The following is a 27835-nucleotide window of genomic DNA, read 5'->3' on the forward strand; positions in this document are numbered from 1 at the left end:
GCTGCCACTGTAACCCTTACCATGTCTGAGTATCTGCAATAAAAATCGTAAAAAAAAGAAAAAAAAAAAGCTTCCTAGAAAGAGGGGATGCACAGAAGTGGCAATACAATGCCAAAAGCTATGTGGATACTCTCAGCGGATTACAGAATACCTCAGGTTTGAGAGACACACTGATTGATTGAAAGGTATCTTCATGCGCTTCCGCCTTCTATTATCCTGCAAATCTCAGGTCAGGATCAGCCTGTCGATTGACTGCCACCATTGTTTATTTAAGCTTAATGACAGAGAGGGAACTGGTCTGTGTTGCACACCCCGGCCCTTCAGTAGCAATAGTGCGAGTTTCGACGGAATGCCAGAAACTCGCCTCCATTACATATTCAGCCTGACTAGAAGAATTTTATTGAAAGATCATACGCTTGGACCGAAATGATGTGCGCAGAGTGCATAGCCTTTACAGAGTTTGCCAAATAAGAACTTATTTTGTTTTCTTGTCTTTCTGTCAGCAGGCAGCTATTAAGGCTGTACAGCGCCACATAGTAACGTGTACGCGTACAGCCAATAAAATGTCACCATTTTTGTGGCTGTCTGTTGGAGGCCTTTTTGGGCGGCCAAAAAGGTAAATTTTGTGGTCATCGCACTAATCAGCTTATTTCGCAATTCCTTTACACATCGCGAAATCCTGGAGGGTCTGGCTAAGCTGCCCGCCAGTAAGGTGATCAATGTCTAGATATTGAATCCACATCAATGGATGAGTGTTAGCATGGCAGCAGCAAAGAAAGTCAACCACATTGTGAGAGGTTCCAGTGTGCAAGCAAATATTTAAGCTCGTCACCCCTGAGATGTAAACAAGGCCTGCAGGCTGTCAAAAAAGCACCTTATTACCCTTGGCATGGAGCCATCCTCTGGTTACCCACAAACCGATAGCCTGAAATGGGAAGACGACTACGTCATTTCCTAAGGGAGTTCCTTTATGCAAAGAAGCAGTGAACAAATAAACTGAAGGCCTGATTGAGAGCTTCCAGGGCCACTGTGGAAACATTCATTGGGTTTGGTCAGTCGGGGATCCTGGATTCGATTCAAGGCGAGTCTTATATTATTCCCACAACTACATCTAAGGAAACTGAACACAGAGAATGGTAGAGTGGGCACATATGTAACAAAATATGTTCATGAACCAGGCTTTAGTGTCTGTGCTTCATTTTATTGTGAATTTGTGGTTCTCCTCTGCTCTTTGAACGCCCAGCCCTGAAGAGGTACTGGTCTCTGGCTAATGTTTAGAGTTAATGAATGACTGTAGTGTCATGCTCTTAATTTTCTATCACAATTGTCTCAATGCACTTTCTTCGAGCTATTCTTTCATTGTTTGATTGGTGGCTATCTATACAAATTCCTTCGTAGCTAATAGAAACAAACATACCTAAAAAAAACTGCCTACGGCCTAGAACCTTCCCTGCAGAGCAAAATGGACGTTTTAAAAAGCAATACAAGATTTCATGCATGAAGCAATGCCTTAAAACCCCAATCCACTAGTAATGTGTAGGCTTTTTATCCTGGACAGAAATACTTCTATCCATTTATCAAATGGATACATAACAGAAAAACATTTGGGTATAGATAAAACCTAAGTTAGGAACAAGTATGGAGATGCGCAAGTTAATCACAGTTTGCAATTTAGTAATTATCTGAATATTGGAATAAAATGTTCCATAGTTTAGGATTTAGCAATATCCCTCAACTACGTTCTCACTTGCTTCTGTTGAGAAGTATGAAAGGGTTGAACCACAAGCGTTTTCACTTTACCATGCAGGGGTGTTCTATAGAACACTGCTCTGGAGAGCATCTGAACTTAATAGTGTTAGCAACAAACAAAGAACACACCACAAGATAACTCCCAAACTCCAATTTCAAAGGAAAATGCTATTTGGATCCTTTAAAGTATACCTCTAGAAAAGATGCATACAAGTCAAGTACTGTTACATTCTACTTGTAATCCTATGTGGGAAATCGAGCGAAAAGAGACTTTCTTTTGAATGACAGACGAGTGAACATCAGCAGTTCTGAAGATGGTCAAGTTCAAACCAAGAGAAGGTTTCAAGGGCTGTGTTAGGAATGTCAGGGGAATGATTGCGACTGGCAGTTTACCAGGGTAAAGGGGCCAATGTGGCTGTGGCTGGAAGTACAAGAATGGTTAAGTGGTAGTGGGTGGAGCTGTAAAGAAAACGGTTTGGTGTTGGGTGGTCAATTCAAGAAAAACCTGTTCATCGGAGACCTGCTTTCAGGAAAACACTTTAAAAAAAATAAAGCACAGCATTATGCTTAGTATGCAAATACGCGGTTCATACATATTGGATGTCAGAGCCCAGAACCCCTACTAGACCATTCATTCATTTTTGTCTCATGGTGCTGCATGAGGTACTGCAAACCAGCTTACTTTGATAGTGCTCAGGTCCATAGGATGTTTAATGATCTCGCTGTAATCGTGAAGTCCAAGGGCCTCTACATCCACAGGTTTGTAGAAAGGCCAGGCATAGGCGGCATGCTTCTTGGTAAACATCTCCTTGATCATGCTGCTGCAGTATTTTAACTGCTCCGATGCCTTATTGCTCTTCTCCACTGCTGGCTGCTGAGAATCTGGCACATCCTTCTTTGTGGGCTTCACAGGCCGGATGGTTTCACGTCGAGGACCAGACTTTGTAGGTTTGGTCTCAGCAGGCAATGGAGAAGACTCATGCAAAGGGTCAATGGTTGTTGGTGTTGTGGTGTCTGCTTTCCTCTTCACACCTTTTTTTGGCTGCAGAGGGAAAATTGATTATTTCATCACTAACCAATATGCCACGCTTCTAAACAAGGCACATAAACATTCTGCTGAACTTTAAGTTCAGTGCTATAGGTAGGATACCACTAAGTATGACAGAATGACAAGTCACTTACCTTTAATCGTAGTTCTCCATCATGGGATTCTTCATTGAAGTCATAAACACTAAATAGTCCCGCCCACGTGCGGGATCCCGGAGTGCCCTTAAAATAGATAATACCTTTTGTAAGAAAAGGCAGCCATCAAAATAAACACATTTTTACAAGTCAATCTGTAGGATATATTAACCAATTTCACATGCTTTTTTATAAAAGTCAACTAGAATTGAAAAAACCCCCACTGGTGTAAAACCAGTTGTATTAAAAGGCGAAGTATTGGGTATTAACCTGGTTTACAAGCAGGGGGGAGAGAAGTTTGTTTTGTCTGTTTTTTTAAACAAGATTTTATCTAGCTTTAGAATGTATGTTTTAAAGACAAGCTTATAAACATTAATAAAGTTTTTGAATAAAACCAGTTGACTTTAATGTTACATTCTTGAATCGTATTTTAACTCTTTAACACTGTTCGGCATTTTTTCTGCTCATTGATATTCAAGCATGATGCTCACCAAGCTTTCCCTTTATCTCTTTTCATGTAACTCCTTTTTTGAGAGGATGTTTAGACTGTGCTCCCTGGTTATAAGACCTTCGACGACACATTTATATGACTATACTTCTAACAAAATTAAAGACACCTATACATTTATTTAAGATTTCTTCTAGGGCCCTCTTTCTAAGCCAGAGTAAAGAGTAGTAATTTTGCTGCTAACTCCAGTTACAACAGAGACTGGAAATTCTAGAATGCAAGATTACAGATGTTTTCAAAGTTTTCCCTATAAATTTGGGAATTACCAGTGAAATTTGCATTCCTGCACCTATTGCTGCAGATAATTACCGAATTCAAAACCAATCCCCGGGTACTTAATTCCACCAGGGTTGACCTGGCAAAAATGTGTTTTGTAGAAATTCCTGTGTGGTAAATTACCATATTACTTCTAATACAGATTCGGGAAGACACTTCACTTTCTTTGCAAATCAGTATTACAAAGTAAGTTGGCAAGAGGAACGTCATTTCTGTAGTGCATAGAAGATATTCTGGCTGTGATTTTTTTTATTTCATATCAACATGAAAAAGCTTATAAGAGCCTTATAGATCCAAGAATTCAGATTGATTTGTTTCTCGCAAACTGAGTCTTACAACTCATTTCTGCCTTTCAGGGTGTTCGGTGTTTGCCGTAAACAACCCCACTCCCTTTATCCCTTCTACCCAACTCCAGCCTATCCAACACTAAGGGTATTACATACACTGGTGGCATACCTGTTACATGTTACATACTAGGCTTCCTTTTTTTATTGAGATTTACTAATGTCATACAAAAAGAATAGATAAAATTTCATTATTCCTTTAGACAATACAGAGAGAACAAATTACCATTTCCCTACAGTTGGTTAACAAATATATAAATAACATTTATCCACAGAGATAGTAAAAAAAAAAAAAGCCAAGCTGTTAAAATATTGCAGCGGTTCATTTAACTATACATATTCTAGAAAGAGTAAACATTTGATTAAGATCTTAAAACTCTCCATTTAGCAAGTAGTGCCCAAATGTTTCTGCCGAGTTCCCTGGAATTTTTACCCTTTAGCTCGTATAAGCAGGACTCTATATTGTGCATTCCCAGTAACCTAGCAATCCACATTGAAAGGAGGGAGCGGTGGTATCCTTCCAGTCTGCAGAGATAAGAATACGAAGGACCGCCACTGACATAAAAACCAGAGCCACTGCATCCCTACCTAACTTCAGTTTACTATCTGTGCCTAAAAGCATCAAGGTAGGGGATAGAATGATTCGACAATCTAGCAGCCCCTCCAAAAAAATTGTAATTTCCCTACGTACATACTAGGCTTCCGTTGCAATACCTAAATAATTGTTACCAAGCTAAAACATTTTTAACAAGATTGAAATTAGGTTATTTTCAAAAGCATCATTTTCCATATTTATTAAACATAAAAGGCAAGCCATATGGCTTCTTCTAGGAAAACACATCCTTTTTAGTGGATTAAAGGAAGTTGGTTTGGGTTTGACAAGAAATTTCTTTATGATGTTTGACACAGAAAGTATGCAGGAAATCAAGCTCCTCTCTCATATTAATGTTCAATCATGGTCTCCAAAATCCTCCTAGAAATCCTCTTTGCAGAACATGTTCAACTCGCTCTTTCCAGCTGCTAGATGCTTGACATTGTGGCTTTTTGAGATAAAATGGCGTGCTGAAATATTTAATGTTGAGGCGCATCAATGAATGTCTCATGGTGGTGATACAAATATTGTCTGTACTCCTATTTTTCCATCCTGGGACTCTTCGACGAAATCCAGCATCCACACTCTCTAGCAGCAACAGATTGTCAACCTCAAACTAAGTCAGGATCCTAAAGTTGCAAAACAGGTAAAGTAGGTGCCAGCAGAGGTCGGACAAATGTAATTAATTGAATGGCTTTATGGCACAGTCTTACTCTACTCTTCTGGAATTCTGAGTATCCCACCTAGATTTCCCCGGCATGCTTAATAATCAAATACATCCACTCGATAAGCTCCCTTAGATTTACATTTTTTTCAATATCAGAGCCAGCCTCAAATAGCAAAGAGACAACTAGAGTGCACCTTATTTTGAGTAAGAAGCTACAGCACGTTTACCCCGTCCATCTGATGACAATTGGTAAAGGTTATGTGATTCTATTCAGAGGTAAGACCCTTTTCACTAGTACACTGGAGAAGAGACTGCCTGATTCCCTCCACCAGTAGAAGATTTCTTCAATCTCCATAACTGGGGTCCTCCTCCATCCAGTCTAGAACATGTACGAAGGATGCTTCTGCATGTGTGTATGTTACAAAAGACTAAGTTCGTAGGTCCCTGGGACCCCGCATCTGCATGTTGCAGAAGATGATGGTCTTGTGATGCTGGGAGGGAGGGCAACATCACCATCACAGGTTTTCCCTGCCTGAATGGAGCCCATATTGATCCCATTTCCTGCTTTGTGGCCATCTCTCTTTAAAATTAGTTTCCACTAAAAAGCTAAACTCAAACATGAGTCAGCTTACACTCAAGCTCCGTGTGAACAATGGGCAAGGATGGTTTTAAAAAAACTGGGCCATAACAGAAGGGAAAAACCATCCTCTAGGACTAGTGGAGACTATGGACTTAAAATGTAGCAAGCCTCGATCAATGGCAGGAAAGCCCTGGCTTCTTCAGTCAGAACCAGGTTCACTTTCATTGCTCAAACACTGATAAGACCTATACACCCATGTAAGCAAGCGCTTGGATCAGGAGTGGAACCTCTCCAGGATTATCATTCTACCCCTAGACTGTGCCTAAGCCTGTGAAATGCCTTTGGAGTAAAGTTGCTGCCTGACCTCGAGAGAAAAGAAGGAGGATAGTACTAGGCCTAACTGACTACAAGTATCTGATAAGAACGTCAAACGGATCTGTCCAAGAGCCAAGAGGTCACACCAGCCCAGCAGCCAACTGGAAGTAAAGAAACATGTGTTGAAGAGATTCTCCATTGCCCTCAAGAACCTCCATAAATAAATATGCCTTGTGTATCCTAACCCAGTGTGACCCCATCACATGGAATTGAGGAGAATGGGATAGTTAAGAAACTGTGTGGACCACCATTCCCGATTTTACAGTTCAGGAATTAACACTGGTTAACAGTGTGCTGCTATCAATCTCCTACATGACCAGTGGACACCAGTGTCACTCAGAACTGATTTTGGAAATTATTTTTCTTGTGATGCCCCTGATAAATACAAAATAGTTATTGCAACAGTAAGAAACTGAGATTAAGCGACCTGAACTTTTTGTTCTATCTTTCCATATTGCAAGCCAGTGGAAGCTGCTGGCCTTTATTTGGTAATTGGACAGGGGTGGTTTCTTTATGTGTGTGAAGGGGTGTCGCCCCCGTTTCTTTGCCATATTAAAAATGTTTGATCAGTAGATGATTCCAATTTGTTGTTTTTGTTTACTGCAGTGCGCAGCATGTCACCTGGGCTAAGAAGTTACATGAGATGGGGAGGGGGAAGGCTCCGCTCCAAGCCTGCTCTATGATTGGCAGGTGCTGGGCCTTCTTGAGGTGATGTGTGCATGTCAGGTTGGACAGGTGCCTTGCTCCAACCAGCCTGACATGCGCACTTCAGCCTCGCCAGGCTCTATAATGTAGAAGCCCAGGGGATTGCTGTTGCAGCCCCCAAGGCTACAAATGAGCATTGGCCGCCTCAGACCCAGCCAGTGGATGGTTAAGGGGTGCCCAATGCTCAGCCGATCCTGACGCTGCTGGAGTTGTGGGTGTGGGAATGGACCTGAGGGAGGTGAACTGCACACCCAGAGTGCAGCACGTCACATGTTCTTCCTTGAGACGCCAGACTAATGGGCAGTGTATCATAAAATACAGTCTGACACCAGGGGAGCGAGGAGCCTCATACCTCGGGACAGAAGGCTGAGCAGAGCCGGGAGAGCGGAGCATGGAGTTCCGGGCTATCCCACTGCTGGAGACACCAGTGGTTGTGAAGTGAGCTCTGTGGCACCTTATGAGCCATCACAAACCCCATTGGCGTCCAAGATTGCTCTTTAAAATCAATTACAGACACTCTTCGTGACTGGCTCAGTGGCTTTCCGCAGAGTTTGCTTTTAGGAGGGCTGCATGGATGTTCATATGTAAAATATGCTTCATACCCAAGGTCTTTGTATGTGAAAGGCTTTAAAGTATTTAGCCACATTTGATATGGTGTGCTTTTGGGGAATGCAGACCAGTCTTTGGCTGGATGAATAGGGGCTTGTCCATGTGTAAGTGGCTTTAGTACCTTATTTGTAATAGAATGAGTGCCGGTACCCAGAGCTCTGCACAGACACCTGAGGTCAGTGCTTCGAAATGTCAGCTGCACCTAATACCAAGGCGGGCTAGACTTAAATTTATCTCAGGGCTCTTCCATTCACTATCCGAATCTCCCAGCCCCTTGCAGGTTTCTATTCTCTTACCCCTTCTTTCCCCTTTCAGTTCAAAAGTAAGTTTATTGTGGTAAGAACTACATTAGTACATGAGCTAGAAGAACAATGAAAATAAAAGAATTACATACAATATATCAATTGTGTAATCAATAAACGAAAAGGGTTCGATTGAAATCTAATCTAACATATCATGCAAAAGTAAAAGAACATCAACATTTGAAAACAAACTGCATCATGTATGGTATATAAAAGTTTAGAGAACAGACCAGAATATAAATTGAGCTATCTAATATCAGACTAAAGGACGTCAGGGGGGGGGTTTAGCTACTTCTTGTTGTTGAGGAGCAGGAGACAGAGAGCGTCTTGCACTTGTGTCAATGAAAAGTGTGACAGGCGACCACAAATCTAAGCGTTTTGGTGCCATGTGCAATGGATATACAAAGGTTGTGTCTAGTCTATGATTATAACAGACAGCATACCACCATGCTTGATAAGATAACTTGGTGAAGTCTTTCCAGTTTTTGGTTATTTGCTGGAAGGCCACTGCCAGCAATAAGTCTATTATTTTAACATTGTACTCGCAATTTTCCCAAATGGGGACAGACTACCTAGAAAGGTGTGTAAGGGAGAGAAAGGGTAATTGGAATGGAAAATGGAATTGATTTGAGAACACACTTTTTCCCAAAAGTTGTGAACAAATTTACATATGAAAAGCATGTGATACAAATCAGCATGTGATATTGAGCAGGACCAGCAGATATCTGGAAGATGAGAGTATCTCGCATTGAGGGTGAGTGGAGGGAGTAAGAGTCTATTATATATGAATAAAAGTGTCTGAGTGGTGTTAGCAGTCCTAGAGGATTTTCGAAGTTTAAGCCAAATTTTACCCCAAAAATCTATCGACCAGAAGGTCCCTAAGTCTCTTTCCCACAACAGTTTTACTTTGGTCTTGTCTCTCGGTCGAAATGAAGTATGTAAAAATTCATAAATAGTGGATTCGTTAATGACAAGGTTTCTTAATTTATCTGCATGGATAAGCTCAAGTGAAGCAGTTGGCTGAGACGGTGAAAATTGTGTGTGAGCAGTTTGAATAGCTTCCAATAAAATAGAGTATTTGGGTTTGAAGAGTGGAGGTAGGGCAAAAAATGCACTGGCCTGTTCAAAAGGCATAATTTGGACTTGATCATAAAGTTGATGAACCCGTTGCCTCCAAGATTTCCAAAAAAAGGTTTGTTATTAATCACCCCTTCTTTCCCCTTTATGTGCTTTCCCGTCTCTTGCTCGCAGTCAGTTTGATGAGCAAAATAAGTGCCGAACCCCAAAGCATTCACAGCCATTCAAAGTGATTCACAGAGGCAATCGTACCTCATTAATATACATGAGACACCACTTCTGCGAAAAACACCAAATGGGCACTCACTTTGCACTGCAGCGTATTAGTGCAGCAGTCTGGAGCAGTGAAAAGATGTTGTTGCAACTCACAGCTGTGAAAAGACAAGACTCTGAATGTTAGATGTTGTAGCAATAATTGTGTGGAACCACTACAGAGTATTTGAATGGCAGGTGATGGAGAGACAGCACATTGTTATCCTTGACAAGTCACACTGTGCAGCTGGAGGACACGGAACACACTGCAGAGACCTCTCAGCGGTACTTCACATCTCCAGACATGCAGGGGCAGTGTAGGACCAGTGATAGCAGCTTTCAGAATGACGCTTCAACTTGTCAACAGATCTCTTAGACTCGTACTGTGGCATAACAGCGCTTCTAACCTTTCCATACAAGAGGCGCTGTGCAGAAAGACACTAGCAGGCAACCGCATCACACCCCGTCATCACGGAAGCTTTCCTGCTTTCAACGCATGTGTCCTTGAGTTACACTAAGTGATGTGTCCAGGATAAGAAACTAGTCACTTACGTATAACAATAGTTTTGTAGAATAGACGTCTTCTAGATTCACATTCTGTACATATCCCGCCATATAGTGGTTGGAGTCGGGAAGAGCTCCTTTTTTGGGTTTCGCCTGCCGAAGGCTGCGCTCTGCGCAGCTCTTCAGCGCAGGTGAAATCCTATGTCGTCAATAAGGACTCCTGGAACGTCCCCCGGCTCTCATTGGTTAGCTCCATAAATGGAGGCTAGCCATTGGGTGCCGGATCTGTCCATCAAGGCTGGACCAGATTCGGGGGCGTTCCGGAGATTTTTTCCCAGGGCGGAGTTACGTTTTTTGCCGTTCCCTCCCCTTTCACTGAAAGTGAATTCAGATGCGCTGTCCATTCCCGCCCCCTCCGTGTGCCTTTCCGCCCCCTTGCTGTCCTGTGCACGTTTCCCGCCGTCCGTGTCCTCTCCCGCCCCCTCCCGCCGTCCGTGTCCACTCCCGCCCCCTCCCGCCCCCTCCCGCCGTCCGTGTCCACTCCCGCCCCCTCCCGCCCCCTCCCGCCGTCCGTGTCCACTCCCGCCCCCTCCCGCCGTCCACTCCCGCAGCCCGTGTCCTCTCCCGCCCCCCTCCCGTCGTCCGTGTCCCCTCCCGTTGTCCGTGTTCTCTCCCGCCCCCCTCCCGTCGTCCGTGTTCTCTCCCGCCCCCCTCCCGTTCGTGCAACTCGAGTCAGCTGTGCCCATCAGCGAAAACAGGCAAGAGAGAGACTCTGAAGTCGGCAGTCAGGTAAGTTTTCTTTTTTTTTTTAAACTTTTCTTTTTAATGCCCCCAGCCTCTCATTCCAGCGCTTCCCCACCAAATCCCCCCCAACCCCTCCGCAGCCATTGTGCTGGATGTTGGGTGCGGACACAAGCAGACGACTGGAACCCATCCACCCACTCCCACGGGACTCGCACAGAGCACGAGGAGAATCCATCCACCCACCCCCAGGGGACTCCCCCACGGCACCAGAACTCATCCTCCCACTCCTAATGGACTCACCCACAAATCCGATAAAACTCCATCACCCACTCAGCGTCAGGACTCACCCACCCACTCCAATGAAACTCACCCACAGCTCCGATAGAACCCATCCACCCACTCCCACGGGACTCACCCACAGCAACAGGAGTCTTCGTCCACCCTCTCCATTGGACTCCCCACGGCACCAGAACGTAGCGTCCCACTCGCAAGGGACTGGGACTTACCCCAAAGTACCAATTTAACCCATCCTCCCACTCCCAAACGCCTCACACACAGCACCGACAGAACTCAACCACCCATTCCCATAGGACGCAGCACAGCACCAGCACATACCCGCACCTCCCACGGGACTCACCCACAACAACTGGAGAACTCACCCATCCATGTCCATGACTCACCAACTGCACCGCCGACTCACCTGGAGAACTCACTCGCCCACAGCAAGAGAGGGCTGTGTCGTCGCCCACATACTGACCGATAGGATAATTCACCCACTGCCATTGCGCCCACCTACTGTTCACGCAGGACTGACGCCCCCGAAGGCTCACCCAACACCCCATCTCCACTCAGGGGAGGTCTCCCCACTCCCGCGTGCACTCACCTAGCGCCTTGAGTAGCTCATCGAAGTTCTCCGAGTGCTTCATCTTCCATTTCCCGTTGAAGTTTTCAGGATGGGTCCGGGGCTGTGCGAGGCCGAGGGCTGGTGGCAGGTGCGCCCGGGGAGGTGCCTCCTAGGGCTGGCTTCTCGTGCCCTGTGGCGGGGGTCTGTGGGCGCAGCACCCTGATATCCCTCTGTGGGCACCCTTTCAATCACCCGAGCACCAGCCCCTGTCTGCGGCAGGGCGAGGACCTGTGCCTCTGCAGTGCAGGCCGCTCCCCCGTCTGATCTCCGTGCTGCGGTGCTACAGTCACCGGTCTGTGCTGCCCGCAGCCGTGCCCGTTGGCTGCTTCCTGGGAGAAGGCGACTCGGCGTGGACGCTGTACCCTCTACCGCGCTCCAAGCGCCATGTGTCTTTTTATTCCTCGCCGAGCCCCGGCCTCCCAGCTCGAGTCCCTGCCCCCTCGGGGAGGAGCCCGCCAACAAAACCTTTCTCCATCCCACCTGTGGAGTTTGATTCTCCCCACCCCCTTGTTGTCCCCCTCTGCACCCTCTCCCCACCGAAAAGAAAATCTATCTATTTTAAGGTGACACTTAAGACTGCGGGTGGCTGCTGTGTCTGCAGATCGCCCTGCTTCCTGCGGCGCCTGGTCAATGAATGTCTTTTCTTCCTGGTGAATGCCTCGCCTGCCTCCCGGATTCCTTCTCCCCCCGTCTCCTGATGGGGTTTATTCACTCCTGTCATTTCTGCAGTTAATCTGCCCTCGAGTCTTGGCCAGAGCTTACCCTGGGTGGCCGGTCTGGCTGGGGGCTAATGGCCGGCAGGAGCGCGGCTTGACGACTGACTCTGCCCCAACCCAACAGACTATGAGGTTATGGAGACACTGGCCGGAGAATGGCTCTGATCTAGCCCTGCAAGCACTTTTTATCACCATTAACTCGTAGTCACTACAGTCTTCAACAGCACAGTCAGTTAGCTCAGTACAGGGGGGTAGTAGCTCTGTTAGCGCCTAAAAGCAGCACTATTTAGCATTCGGCGCTAAAGACGTCTGACATCCACACATAGGTAAACACAATTATCTAGGCACGTGGCTTTTTACTCAAATGACTAAAAGATGTAATTCATTTGCACTCGAATAAATGAGTGACTGAAACCTTTATATCGAAGGCAGTGAAGCGATTCGCCTGTAGTCGTCCCTGCTAAAGAAGATAAGCCTTGGTGGTAAGAGGTTTTGCGGGCACACGCGAAGTGCGGAGTCAAGCCTCTGTAGTCTCAGCAAAGAGGCCAAAGACTGTACTTCTGACACTCTGCGCTGCTCCCGATGCTTCCTGGCTTATTTTTTTTGCAGTGAGCTCATGAAGCGGAGGCCAGAGGTGACTCGGATAAAAGCATGACCCAAAAGTGATCAATTTAACACGCGGCCTGGAGGCGGGAGACTCGACACCTAAACACGGAAGTGAATCGGCAACTCCAAACCCTGTGACTTGTGACACCTCAGTCTCCACTAGTGCCCAGAGTAGTGCTTAGATGTCATTCATTTGGCACTACGGTCCAGAAAAGACGGATTTGACCGAATTTGGGTCCCACTGCTGTATGGAAAGGGGCTGCACTAGAGGGATTACATAACACGACGTGTGGCGCTTTTGATCGGGCAGTGTGTGCTGCCCAAACACTGGGCTGTGTATTGTGTAGATAACTTTTATCTTCCCATCTGGTCGGTCTTTTTACTCTTCTGATATCGTTTTTGGGTTTCGCCTGCCGAAGGCTGCGCTCTGCGCAGCTCTTCAGCGCAGGTGAAAGCCTATGTCGTCAATAAGGACTCCTGGAACGTCCCCCGGCTCTCATTGGTTAGCTCCATAAATGGAGGCTAGCCATTGGGTGCCGGATCTGTCCATCAAGGCTGGACCAGATTCGGGGGCGTTCCGGAGATTTTTTCCCAGGGCGGAGTTACGTTTTTTGCCGTTCCCTCCCCTTTCACTGAAAGTGAATTCAGATGCGCTGTCCATTCCCGCACCCTCCGTGTGCCTTTCCGCCCCCTTGCTGTCCTGTGCACGTTTCCCGCCGTCCGTGTCCTCTCCCGCCCCCTCCCGCCGTCCGTGTCCACTCCCGCCCCCTCCCGCCCCCTCCCGCCGTCCGTGTCCACTCCCGCCCCCTCCCGCCCCCTCCCGCCGTCCGTGTCCACTCCCGCCCCCTCACGCCGTCCACTCCCGCCCCCTCCCGCCGTCCGTGTCCACTCCCGCCGAATATGCGAACTGCAGGTTTCACATTGAACTCCACGGAGGCACTCAACAAATGGACCTAGGCTGGAATAGGCAAGGGGTGTTGGTGCCCAAGCCACGGTCTGTATAAGAGGCAGCAGTTAGGACCCAGAAGAAAGCTTTCTGCCCTCTATCGGCTTCTCCCTTGGCATCATATTATCCAGGCAGATTCGCTCTGAAGCAAATGCATTGGTTTCGCGCGGCCAATCAGAATACTTCATGCTAAAAAAAAAAAAAACACTCAGAATTATACGCCCCCTCCCGCCCCCTCCCGCCGTCCGTGTCCACTCCCGCCCCCTCCCGCCGTCCGTGTCCACTCCCGCCCCCTCCCGCCGTCCACTCCCGCCCCCTCCCGCCGTCCGTGTCCACTCCCGCCGAATATGCGAACTGCAGGTTTCACATTGAACTCCACGGAGGCACTCAACAAATGGACCTAGGCTGGAATAGGCAAGGGGTGTTGGTGCACAAGCCACGGTCTGTATAAGAGGCAGCAGTTAGGACCCAGAAGAAAGCTTTCTGCAACAGGATGTACAAAGAAAAAGATTAGAGCGATCCAGTGGTAAGTTGTTGTTAGTTTAAAGTCGACGAGGCAGCCTGCTCCTAGGGTTCTAACAATACACTTCGAAAATCAACTAGTGAGGCACGGAATGCTGCTATGATTCTATGGTGGACTGGAATTCTCTTAGCTAGGAAGAACGATAGGTTGGTGCTACCCGATCTAGAGAGAAGCAGGTCATATTTGTGAGAAATGTCTGTTGGATAAGCATTGTATGTTGTCTAACGGGAGGTAGCTGTTAAAGCAGACGTGCTATTTCAAAACATTGCATTTACTTAAGACTAGCATTGGGCTATTTTCCTCTGCCTTTTAATGTTCGGCCCTCTGTTTTGCTATCCCTGTGTTTCAATAACAGATGCTGAGCTGCCGTCTCGTGAATTATATACAAGCACTAAGCTGATAATTTGAGTTTTTGTCTCAGCGGCAGGGCAGCTGGCCCAGCGTTAGGAGTTGGGCAGTCGTTGTGCATACGTGAGAAGTGATTGCTCCTATGTTTATCTCTCTTTGGTGGTGCTGACCCAGTGTATATAGGTGGAGTATTGCACTGTTTCCCTGCTGCAGGCCACATTGTTTTACCGACACATGCTTTCTTGTTATATCAGTGTATATTCAAGGTCAGATTGGGGTAGGAAATAGGCCTGGGCACTAAAATAAAGGTGGCCCATTTGGCGATTAGATGGCTAAAAAAAGTGCCCTAGGTTATCAAATCGGGGCAGTTTTGAACTTATAAAGATAGGTGTATATGTATATTGCAAGGTATGGAACACTGCATGCATTTGTGCTTGCTGCAGGCTCAATTTTGTCCATGTAGTGATGTCAAACAACGTGATGCTGATCTTTAATTTTAGTGGGAGAAAATGTCTTTATACATTTGTGCCTTAGGCCTAGGTGATGGGTTGTCTGTGAGCTTAGTGTTAGACGATGATGCCATTGGGTACTAGGTGCCGGGCGCTGCTGCCCTTAGGTTTTAGTGTCAGATGTTGTGTTGATATGCCTGAATTTTATTGGCAGACTAGGTTCAGCCTGTTTTACCGGCGTGCATGATGCACTGCCATGCGGCCTCTTTCCGTGACAGTCCTTGTGCCACTGTCCTCGAGCTTTGTGTGACGCAGTGCGTTACTGCTTCTGAGTTTCACTATGAGGCACCTTACTCCCTCAGTCCCTCTGTCTTTTAGTGCGGCTCACTGTACAGATTTCCGTTGGTTACAGTCGCCGCGAACTGCTTTGTGGTGCCTGGGTCACTCACTGTGCAGATATCCGTGGGCTTAGTGTCGTCAGGCTTTAGCTTGTACTCCCCTGTATTTTAAATGTCTGTATTTTTGTAATGTGTCGCCTGTGCCTAAAGTCAGGCTGTGCTGCTTCTATTTCAGTGAGCACGCACTGTGCTGCGGTCTTTGCACTTCTATCTCGGGCGGCGTGCTGCTGCCTCAGTTTGGCGTGCTGCTGCTTCTGATTCTCAATGACATGAGTTGTCCTACTCCTGCCTCTATTTTACTGTCATGGCCTGCACTGTAGTCTCTGCCCCCGTGCGGCGGCTGACCTGCTGCTGCCGTCCCCAGCCCTCCTTCCTTCCTTCCTTCCTAATATTCCTTCCTAGTTGTACTTATTAGACCTTGTTCATCCATTCATACTCTCACCCACTAGTCCAGCAGCCCATCTATCCCCTCACTTTTCCATCTTTGCGCTCAGTCACTCACCCAGCACTAACTTGGCACGTGTTTAATCCCGGGGCCCTCAGGATTGCTGTTGGCAATCAAGCGAGTTGTAGTGTTTTCTGTATTTTGTTGCCAGTGGTAGTGTTTCCTCTATTTACGTGCAAGTGGTAGTGTTTTCTGTTCACAGTCAAATGGTAGGGTTTTCTGTTTAGCCGCAATTGGCAGTATTTATTTTGTTTACGTTCTGGTGGTTGTGTGTTTTCTGTTTTACATTCTGGTGGTTGTGTGTTTTCTGTTTTACATTCTGGTGGTTGTGTGTTTTCTGTTCACAATCAAGTGGTGTGTGTTCTGGTTAAATACAAGCTGTAGTGTGTGCTCTGTTTACGTATAAGTGGAAGTGTGCTGTATTAGCGTGTATGTTTTCTATTTGCATGCAAGGGGGGGGGTGTATTTTCTGTTTAAATTGGAGCGTTGGTGTTTTTTTTGTTTACTAGAATTGGTAGTGTCCTCCTCATATATTAGTAGTAGCGAGTTTTCTGTTTAGGTGGTAATGCAACTTTTTTTTTTGTTCATTTTTTTTTATATCGGGAACTTGACCCAAAAGCATTAAAGCCCTTTATATCGTATCAGATTTTTTTTTTTTAAACCTGGGGAGCCGGGATGAGCTGGAAACAACCCACACCTTCAGTGTGAGAGACATTGTGTATGAGAGACAGCAGTGTCTGTAAGAAAGACAGCAGTGTGTGTGAGAGAGACAGCAGTGGGTGTGTTCAAGGCAGAGTCAGCAGTGTGAGAGACAGCAGTGTGAGACCTTTTATTTATGTTTTGGTTTTTGAAACATAAATAAAACAAATTATTTGCAATGTCAATAGCATAAACTTGCTTAAATACGTGACCTATTGCATTGAAAATGCAATACAAATCGCATTTGCGAGAGATTAAGCTATTGCCATTGTAAATGACAATGCCATTTATTTATCTGTTTTCAAAACCAACACATAAATAAAAAGTTTGTAATTCACAATGCCGATAGCTCAAACTTTTCCAAAGGCGAAACCGTTGCATTGTAAATGCTTGTTTTTTTAATGGGTGTGCGTGATACCCAATTCTTATGGTTGGGCTACAACCCCCTTTGTGTGTGCAAGGTCTCAGATAATTTTTACCACCAGGAGCTCGGAGGTGCCGTGCAGACAACAGAGAAAATACAGCAGCAGACGCATGCAAGAAAGGAATCCCACCAGAAACTCCAGAGAGATAGGAGGCACCATAGAAGGTTCCATGAGGGGGAAATCTTGAGCAAAGCAGCTTGTTTGGCGCTGCCCACTTGTTCTTCATGCAGCAGGGAAATTACACTTCCGCTGCCTGATAAGGTCTCGAGGTGCGGGGGGGGGGGGGGGGGGGGGGGGGGGGAGGCGGGGCGCTCGGGGTTTGCAGGGAGCTGATATTACATCCAGAACATAGTTAGGAGTGTGTATCTTTCTCCCACACTCCCTCTTTCTCCCTCCCTCCTTCACTCTATTTCAATCCCCCTCCCTCTCTCACACTCACTTTTTCTCTCCCTCCCTCCCTCACACTCTCTTCAACTCTTTCCCGCTCTCACACTCAGATTCTCCACCCTTCAGATATTCTATCCCTGTCTACTTCTGTATCTATCTCTGATTCATGCCCTCTTCCCTCCCACCAATTCTCCCCCCTCCTCCACTCTCCCTTTGCTTTCATCCTTCCCTCTCCACCTATCATTATCTCGCTCTCATTTTCTCTCCCTCTCACACACACTGCTCTGTCTTACTGTGTCTCTGCCTACCCGTCTCTCAGACTCCCTCCCGCACCCCCACTCATTTTAATTGACAAGTTAGAAATGCTTTAAGAGGAGGTTTTTCCATTCTCCTTCGCTTACAGTGCAGCTTTATAAATGTATTCTTCCCATGGTCCCACCTGCACGGCTAGCTGTCATTGGTCCCTCGGTTATACATGGACGCTCACAGACTATAGGGGTGTTTTTATTAAAAGACCACTAGAGGCTCCATAATATGCAAAGTAGTATAACCTGTTTCAGAGTTACAGGCTTAAATTCTTTTGTTCCCTAATGATGTCTACAATTGCTTTATTAACCTTCTTGCTCTCTCAAATTTGCTTGAAAATTCACTATTTGCCCATGTTTCCGGGTGAAAACCCCCTCGAAACCCCTTATGAGGGTTGGGCTTGCTCGCTACTGGACACTCATCCTCAAATGCTACACCCCACCACTTTTAAATGTCACCAGCCACGGGGGCGTGGCCACGCAGGCGACTAAGATGGCTGCCCATGCTTGAAGCTCCACCGGCCAGGCACTGTTTCAGCTCACATTCCTCGATGTAGGTTATCAGCCCTGTCAAGTATCACGCATTAGGCGTGACACTAACGCATTCCAGCGCAGGTGTCCGCATCACCGCACGAAATGCATTAGTCACGCATAATTAGGGACCTCCGACCACCCCAGGCGTGTTATAACAAGGAGCTGCAGCAACGCGGTAATTGCGCTATGGAAAGCGTTCATGTGACTGTGCCTAAAAATTAAATAGCCGCAATTGGCAGTATTTATTTTGTTTACGTTCTGGTGGTTGTGTGTTTTCTGTTTTACATTCTGGTGGTTGTGTGTTTTCTGTTTTACATTCTGGTGGTTGTGTGTTTTCTGTTCACAATCAAGTGGTGTGTGTTCTGGTTAAATACAAGCTGTAGTGTGTGCTCTGTTTACGTATAAGTGGAAGTGTGCTGTATTAGCGTGTATGTTTTCTATTTGCATGCAAGGGGGGGGGTGTATTTTCTGTTTAAATTGGAGCGTTGGTGTTTTTTTTGTTTACTAGAATTGGTAGTGTCCTCCTCATATATTAGTAGTAGCGAGTTTTCTGTTTAGGTGGTAATGCAACTTTTTTTTTTGTTCATTTTTTTTTATATCGGGAACTTGACCCAAAAGCATTAAAGCCCTTTATATCGTATCAGATTTTTTTTTTTTAAACCTGGGGAGCCGGGATGAGCTGGAAACAACCCACACCTTCAGTGTGAGAGACATTGTGTATGAGAGACAGCAGTGTCTGTAAGAAAGACAGCAGTGTGTGTGAGAGAGACAGCAGTGGGTGTGTTCAAGGCAGAGTCAGCAGTGTGAGAGACAGCAGTGTGAGACCTTTTATTTATGTTTTGGTTTTTGAAACATAAATAAAACAAATTATTTGCAATGTCAATAGCATAAACTTGCTTAAATACGTGACCTATTGCATTGAAAATGCAATACAAATCGCATTTGCGAGAGATTAAGCTATTGCCATTGTAAATGACAATGCCATTTATTTATCTGTTTTCAAAACCAACACATAAATAAAAAGTTTGTAATTCACAATGCCGATAGCTCAAACTTTTCCAAAGGCGAAACCGTTGCATTGTAAATGCTTGTTTTTTTAATGGGTGTGCGTGATACCCAATTCTTATGGTTGGGCTACAACCCCCTTTGTGTGTGCAAGGTCTCAGATAATTTTTACCACCAGGAGCTCGGAGGTGCCGTGCAGACAACAGAGAAAATACAGCAGCAGACGCATGCAAGAAAGGAATCCCACCAGAAACTCCAGAGAGATAGGAGGCACCATAGAAGGTTCCATGAGGGGGAAATCTTGAGCAAAGCAGCTTGTTTGGCGCTGCCCACTTGTTCTTCATGCAGCAGGGAAATTACACTTCCGCTGCCTGATAAGGTCTCGAGGTGCGGGGGGGGGGGGGGGGGGGGGGGGGGGAGGCGGGGCGCTCGGGGTTTGCAGGGAGCTGATATTACATCCAGAACATAGTTAGGAGTGTGTATCTTTCTCCCACACTCCCTCTTTCTCCCTCCCTCCTTCACTCTATTTCAATCCCCCTCCCTCTCTCACACTCACTTTTTCTCTCCCTCCCTCCCTCACACTCTCTTCAACTCTTTCCCGCTCTCACACTCAGATTCTCCACCCTTCAGATATTCTATCCCTGTCTACTTCTGTATCTATCTCTGATTCATGCCCTCTTCCCTCCCACCAATTCTCCCCCTCCTCCACTCTCCCTTTGCTTTCATCCTTCCCTCTCCACCTATCATTATCTCGCTCTCATTTTCTCTCCCTCTCACACACACTGCTCTGTCTTACTGTGTCTCTGCCTACCCGTCTCTCAGACTCCCTCCCGCACCCCCACTCATTTTAATTGACAAGTTAGAAATGCTTTAAGAGGAGGTTTTTCCATTCTCCTTCGCTTACAGTGCAGCTTTATAAATGTATTCTTCCCATGGTCCCACCTGCACGGCTAGCTGTCATTGGTCCCTCGGTTATACATGGACGCTCACAGACTATAGGGGTGTTTTTATTAAAAGACCACTAGAGGCTCCATAATATGCAAAGTAGTATAACCTGTTTCAGAGTTACAGGCTTAAATTCTTTTGTTCCCTAATGATGTCTACAATTGCTTTATTAACCTTCTTGCTCTCTCAAATTTGCTTGAAAATTCACTATTTGCCCATGTTTCCGGGTGAAAACCCCCTCGAAACCCCTTATGAGGGTTGGGCTTGCTCGCTACTGGACACTCATCCTCAAATGCTACACCCCACCACTTTTAAATGTCACCAGCCACGGGGGCGTGGCCACGCAGGCGACTAAGATGGCTGCCCATGCTTGAAGCTCCACCGGCCAGGCACTGTTTCAGCTCACATTCCTCGATGTAGGTTATCAGCCCTGTCAAGTATCACGCATTAGGCGTGACACTAACGCATTCCAGCGCAGGTGTCCGCATCACCGCACGAAATGCATTAGTCACGCATAATTAGGGACCTCCGACCACCCCAGGCGTGTTATAACAAGGAGCTGCAGCAACGCGGTAATTGCGCTATGGAAAGCGTTCATGTGACTGTGCCTAAAAATTAAATAGAATAGATTGATGAATGGTGCACTCGAGAGCTGGCAGGACAGCCTGGTGAATCACTAATAAACACACCAAGATGTCTTTCGCAGCTCATCGTCGTCGTTTTCTATTAAGGCGCGCTTCCCTGTGATCACGTGCAGGGTGATTGGCACCCCAGGCTGCAAAGCAGCCAGTCAGGAGCCTGGCGGCAGCTTTGTTTTTCAGCGCGCGCCCGTCTCTGGCAGAGCAGTACTTTTTCTTCACTTGCGAGCAGGAGTCGCACTCATACTTTGCTGGACAAGACACTGAGGTAGGAGGCAGCCGTGGGTTTTAGTTTTAATTTGAAGTCGTGTATGGCCCAGGGCCACCCACACTCGCAGCATTCACCTGCCAAGACGTTCGCACGTTGGTTAAAAGAGGCACACATTATTGAGTCACGCTGGGGTCCCGCTTCTGAAATTCATACCCTCGATCATCTAAAGAAAAGTTTTTGAAAATAATGGAGTGCAACCATCATGCATTCATTTAGATATTATTTTGTCCAGCCTGGTTATGTTGCACCATGAGGCTTTGAAATAGCAGTTACATATTAGATCACATCGGTGGCCTCCTGGAAATATCGAGTTCTAACTGTGCACGCAGGAGTCCCCTTTAAACAGCAAATGGCGAATCATGGAGCATTGGATAATTTTTCTTTTTCATTTTGTTTTCAATGACCGGGTGCATGGAAACTTTTGTCTGGACTGCATCATCGGGTTTAAGGTCATAGTTTATTGTTAATTTAGGCAGCATTCACTGCATTGTGTGCTTTTTACAATTGTGATTATCACTATTCATTTGCATAATTGACTGAGAAGTGCTTGGTATAATTTTCACGTAGTAGGCATGGGGAGTGAGCACAATATGATTCACTGCAGAGGGTCACGTATTTCTTGGCACAATTTGTGGTCACGTGTTTGTAGATGAACTGTGCCACATGTTTAAAAGGATTGTTTCCACCTGTGTTACCACGAATTTGCTATCAGTTTGCTTGGTGGGTAACTTTGTTTGTTTTAGGGATGGTGTAATGGGGGGCTAAGCTGCCAACATTGGCACATGGTGCGAAACTGCTGGTTTCCACATTGGAGCTTATCTCTACACACATTGTAAGTCGACCGTTTGCCTATGTTTGGTTTACTTTTAAGTTTCATGGTTGCTTTTACTCAGGCCACCACTCAGCACGGCGCACTGATTGGCCGAGCAGCTCACCGGCGCTGTTCGCAGGCCCCTGTTAGTGCACTTTAGTTCAATTACTTTTTATAGTATCTTGTTGCTCAAATGGGTGTAATTTCAGATATTTATATATTTCTCTATATGTTTCGTTGCTTGATTTTTGCTCGTGAGAAATTGTCACTCATAGTCGTTGAAATGTCACTCATAATTACACTGAAATTATAAAAATGTCACACATAGCAATCTGAAACCTTGGCAGCTATGGGTTATATCGGAGTCAGCGGACGCCTTTCCATCCTACCCGGGAGGTGATGCGGAGCAGTTTCATGCCCGGGACGGCCCAATCCAAGGAGCGGTGCAGCTTTTCCCCCGAGCCTGCGCTGCTAAGACCAGAGCGCTGGCCCAGCGGCCTTCCTGCCTATGAGACTGCCGGGAGATGAGTGGCGCTGGATTTGTGCGGTGAGCTGAGGCCTTGGTGGGCGTCCGGTTCAGAGATCGAATTTGATAAAGTCCCAGGCGCCACTTCAGACATGGCGGATGGGGCGCAGGGCTCCGACGATGCAGACGACCCTGCCTCCCTTGCAGCGGCTATGCTTAAGGAGATGACAGCTGGTTTCAGGGCGCTGGACGGTAGGTTTGATGCGTTAGATAAGAAATTGGCTGATATGGGTGCAAAGGTCCAGGCACATGACCGACGGTTGGATGTTGTTGAGGCGAGGGTCTCGGATATTGAGGACAGAGCGTCGAACTTGCAGAACAGACTTGAGGATGGAAAGAATTCTGAAGGAAGTGGCGATAAAGAATGAGGCTTTGGAGGCCCGCAGTCGACGAAACAACGTCCGCATTATTTGTGTGCTAGAAACTGCCACCGCTGGTCTTTGTGGAGCAACTACTATTGAATTTGTTTGGTAGGGAGGCCTTCACGCAGGGGTTTGTGGTGGAGCGTGCACATAGGTCATTGGGTCCCCGCCCTAAACCAGGTCAGCATCTGAGGCCCTTTATTGCCAGACTCATGAACTTCAGGGACAAAGATATGACTCTCCGCTCTGCTCGTGAACGGGGGGGGGGGGGCAGTGGAAGGGGAGTAAACTATAATTTTTCCCTGACTTCACTATCAAAGTTAAAGATGCGAGATGCAAATTCAATGGAGTGAAGGCCACCTTGAAGAATCTGGGTCTTCGATATGGTATGCTCTACCCGGCCAGGCTGAAGGTAGATGTGGACGGGAGATTCTGCATCTTTGAGACCCCGACCGAGGCACAGGAGTTTTGTCAAGACTATAAGAAGAACAACAACGGAGCGGCGGCCACTCCACGTGCTACTTCCCCTCCTCAAAATGGGTCGGAGGCCAGCATTGAGCTCTTCTCTAATCCCGGGACTGGTTGATTCGGTATTGCACTTATCATTTAGGTTCCGCTGTGTTAGTATCATATCTGTAATTTCAGAAAATCACTACAATATTCAGTATTGGCCGGCCGGCGTGGCGTTGCTGAGCCTCACGGTGAAAACCAAGGTTTCTTTGCTAAATATGCCAAGTTTATGGTGTGTACATATGCTTTCAGCATTGGTACGTTTGTTCATATTGCACCGTCAGTAGGTTGATGGGACTGAGTTCTGCCTCGCAGGAATTGGAGTGAGGCTGTGTGGTGGGCGGTGATTTGAAGCTGCTATATGATTGTTGTAATGGCTTTTCAATGGCACAGTTAGGCTGGCAGCCTGGTCTTTCCGGGCTTTCTCTGATGTCCTGGAATGTCAGGGGGCTGAACAATACCCGAAATCGACAGCAGGTCCTTAATTACATTGCAAGGCATAACATTGACATAGTTTACATGCAGGAGACCCACTTGTTCAAATCCGATGAGTCTCCTATGGCGGTGAGCTGTGGTTCCCATAGATATTTTTCCAACTATAGTAGCTATGCGAGAGGGGTGGCCATATTTATACATAAAAGAGTTCCTTTCTCTCTGCACATGGTGGTGATGGACGGGGAGGGCCGTGTGTTGATTGTGGCTGGCTCGTTGATGCGACATATTGTTGAGCTTGTCTGTGTTTATGGTCCCAACGTAGATTCGCCTGACTTCTATCATGAGTTACAAGTGCGCCTACTGGCTTTGGACTCTTGGTTTTTGATAACAGGGGGAGATTTTAATTTATTGCTAGATCCTGCTGGGGATAGATAGCACCTCTTCCTCACCTGACTCTAAACTCCGCTCACGCCACGCGCTTCAGGACATCTGTAGGCACTTCTCCTTGATAGATATCGAGCGCAAACATCACCAGCACCTCGCAGCTTACACTCACTATTCTGGATTTCACAACACCTGTACTAGAATAGACTATTGGTTGGTTTCCCCTGGGGCCGCTGGATGGATTGGGGGTTGGACACATTACCACGCACGTTTTCAGACGACTCTCCAGTCGTACTTAGGCTCAACATTCCCAGACCTGGGGGCTATAAGAGGCAGTGGCATTTTCCTGGGAGGGCGCTTCAAGATCAGATGTTTCTTGAAGAAGTAAGGGAGGCTATTGAGGAGTACTTTGAGATTAACAACGGGTCGGTGGACACCTGGGCTGTGCTTTGGGAGGAATTTAAGGCCTATACAGAGGTGTTCGTATAGCCAAAAATGCAGGGGTCCTGAAAGCTCTACGTTCCACTCTAAGCCGCATTGAGACAGAAATCGCTGCTCTAGATCGGGAACTGTTAGAAAATGAGTCGGGGAATTAGGAGGCTCGTCGCTTAGCTTTGATGCTGGAGTTTCGTGAGGCTGCTGAGCGAGAATCGTTATATCTTAACAAACAGCATGTTGCAAGACGATACCGAGAGGGTGAACGGCCCGGTAAGATTTTGGCACACACACTCTGCCCCCCACATGACAAAGCCTATGTCACTGAACTCATAGGCCAAGATGACAGGATGTTACACTCCACCAAGGACATATGTCACACGTTCCTTTCCTATTTTAAAACTTTATACACCTCCAGTCGCCGGAGACCTTACCGAACAGGGCAATACCTCACAGAAATCGCGCTGGTATTCCTGGAGCGGCATATGCAAGATTTCCTGGCCAGCCCTATATCCCAGGAGAGCGTTATTGAGGAAATAGATGCGATGTGGGGCTCCTCAGCGCCCGGTCTCAACGGGTTCTCCGCAGATTTTTACAAAGCTTATAAAGATATATTGGTTCCAAGACTGATAGAGGTGTATGCTGAGGCGCTAGAATGGGTATCCTTCCTCCAACGTTCAGAGAAGCGGTCATCATCCTTCTCTCAAAAACCGGGTAAGGAACCTAAGATCTGTGGCTCCTACCAGCCGTTGTCCCTGCCAAATCTCGATAATAAGATACTGGCGAAGGTGATCGTAATCCGGTTGTCTTTATTAATGGAATCCATAATTTCTCCGGCCCAGTCTGGTTTAGTCCCTCGCAGGTCCACTTCGCTCAACTTGCGGACCTTGTCTAAGGTGTTGCATAGAATCGATCCTAACACACCGGCCGCTGCGGTGCTCCTTGACGCCAAAAAGGCGTTCGATTCCCTTGAGTCGCCATTTTTTCTGTCTGTAATGCGTCGTATGGGTATGCCAGAGTGTTTTGTCTCTACGGTTGCTCTATTGTACACTGAGCACACAGCTCAATTACGTCTGAATGGTACTATCTCCGAGCCTTTTCGTCTATCTCGCGGCACGCGGCAGGGCTGCCCCCTGTCCACATTACTTTTCATTTTGGCAATGGACCCACTGGTCCAACATTTTCAAGAGAAACACTAACATCGAGGCTTACAGTTTCGTACGGGCCCTCTTTTGGTGTCCCTGTATGCCGATGATACAATCGTATACGTCAGATTGCCCAAGCATAACCTCGAACCCCTTATCTGGGAAATTATTAAATTGGGCAGGTTCTCTGGTCTCAGTGTTAATTGGCACAATTCTGTTATTTTCCCGTTGACTACCAGTACGACTCCATGGGAATGCGAATTCCCGCTTGAGTGGTGCCACGATGCAATCAAGTATCTCGAAGTTTATATACATCTAGACACTGCTACTATTATCAGGCTAAACTATGGCCGGGCAATTAGTTCACTGGAATCGCAGGTTGAGAGATGGTAATCCTCCCACGGTTTCTGTATTTCTTTAACAATATTCCCATTCCTCTTACCCAGGCCTTTTTCTACAGCTGCAACAACTCCTTTTGCGATTAGTTTGGGGAGATAAGAGGCTGCGTGTGAACTGGCAAACCTTGACCCTGCCGTATGAGCGAGGGGGCTTTTGGGGTTCCGGACATGTATTTATATTACTTGGCCGCACAATGTTGCTATTCTTATGCCTGGTATCATCCAAACGCATGTGTCCCCTATTTGATGCAGATTTAGTACTCCAGCAGAAATTGTCCGCCATTTTACCCAAAGGTATCCCAAGAGACCCTCGGGACATTCAGAGTATATCTACCACTTGCTGGGCATGGTACAAGCTGCAAAGGCTGTTGGGCTTAGTCCAGTTGTACTCCCCGGCGTTGCCTCTACGAAATCCTTCACTGCTCCCCATAACGGGCGAGGTTCTGGTTCAGTGCACATTGGAGAAATTTCAGATCCACACGATTGGTGACCTGTTCCCAGACGATCATGTTTTCTCGGTTTCAGAGGATGCTCGGTTTAGTGAATGCTCCTTTATAGATGCCTTGTAATGAAACATATGTATTCCATGTTGCATGCCACCTTCCCTTCTTTTCCGGTGGCTCCTGAACCGGCCCCACCATTGACCTTAATTATAGTGTGTCCAACAGGCGCGCATATGATCTCCAAATTGTACAAACAATGTGTGATGTCCCGGCCGTTTTCTGACCCTAAAACTCGCACAGCATGGGAGATTGATTTGGGTAGGCCTATCACAGATGATCAATGGGAACAGTGCTGCAGGGTAACAAGGCAAGTGTCCCTGAATAGTAAGCATAAGATGCTCCACTTCAAGTTTCTCCGCAGAATATACCACACCCCAGCATGGTCCACAAGATAGACCCCGCTAGACCCCACCAATGCCAGAAATGTGCAGCTCCATTTGCTGACTTTGCACATCTCTCCAGGACCTGTCCAAAGATACAGCGTTACTGGGTACAGGTGCATGCCACGCTGGGGGACATACTCTCCATGACATTGATCCCCACTCCTGAAATTGCACTGTTGGGATATATGGTTAATTTCCCCAAGGTGGTCAGAAAATTGGCTGCACTTGGTTTTCTGTTGGCCAAACGCGAGGTGGCATTATGGGGTAGTAGAAGAGTCCCTTCCCTGCAGTCATGGCTTCGCAGCTTAGCGTTTTGCAATATAAATTGCAAGTAAAACGCAACATTATTGCCCAGATCCTCACGTCCTGTGGATATTTGGGGACCGTACAGAGCTTATATCACTTACAAACGCAATGAGGCAGACACTCTTGATTGCTAATGGTATTGTTCCTGGAGGGGTCGGCTAGGGGCGGGGGGTGGCAGTGAGCCCCCATGTTCCGATTGTTCTTCTGAGCGACGCTAGTATATCAATTCTGTCTGAGCTGGGATCTGATGGGGAGAGTGGACCATTTTGGATGCTGTGAGGGCCCTGCGGGTTAATTGGTGTTGTGACTTAACTTATTCCCCTATTCCATTGTCTATAGTTGCCATGGGTTGTAACATATAATTTATACTGCATTGCATTTGTTTAAGTATGTGCCTGCACTGTGTACCGCTGTGTGTTTTACATTTTGACCATGAATGTATATAACTGAAAAATAAAGATTTATAAAAAAAATAAAATAAAAAGTCGACAGCCACCACTGTAATTCACTTAAGAACAGGATGTTCATGTTAAACTTTAGCAGTCACTAGTAACCAGTCAGCTTACCACCTGGACATTGCAAAGTGTTGGACTTGGCCCTTTCTGCAGGGTCATCCCTGAACTTTTT

The 27835-nt window shown here is 46.6% G+C and overlaps 1 protein-coding gene across 7 annotated transcripts in view; it reads right to left on the reverse strand.

Annotated features, from left to right (window-relative positions):
- The window catches only part of BRD4 (bromodomain containing 4), a 1377132-nt gene that overhangs the window by 889184 nt on the left and 460113 nt on the right, over nt 1–27835 (reverse strand). For all 7 annotated transcript variants that reach the window (XM_078681876.1, XM_078681852.1, XM_078681859.1 and 4 more), the window contains 2 exons: nt 2932–3018; nt 2432–2791 (listed from right to left, as the gene is read on the reverse strand). In XM_078681876.1, coding sequence (XP_078538002.1) covers nt 2432–2791; nt 2932–3018 — 447 coding nt within the window. The remainder of the gene's footprint in view (nt 1–2431; nt 2792–2931; nt 3019–27835) is intronic.

Source organism: Lissotriton helveticus, chromosome 1_1 (genome assembly GCF_964261635.1).
Source record: "Lissotriton helveticus chromosome 1_1, aLisHel1.1, whole genome shotgun sequence".
In the NCBI taxonomy this organism is placed as follows: domain Eukaryota; kingdom Metazoa; phylum Chordata; class Amphibia; order Caudata; family Salamandridae; genus Lissotriton; species Lissotriton helveticus.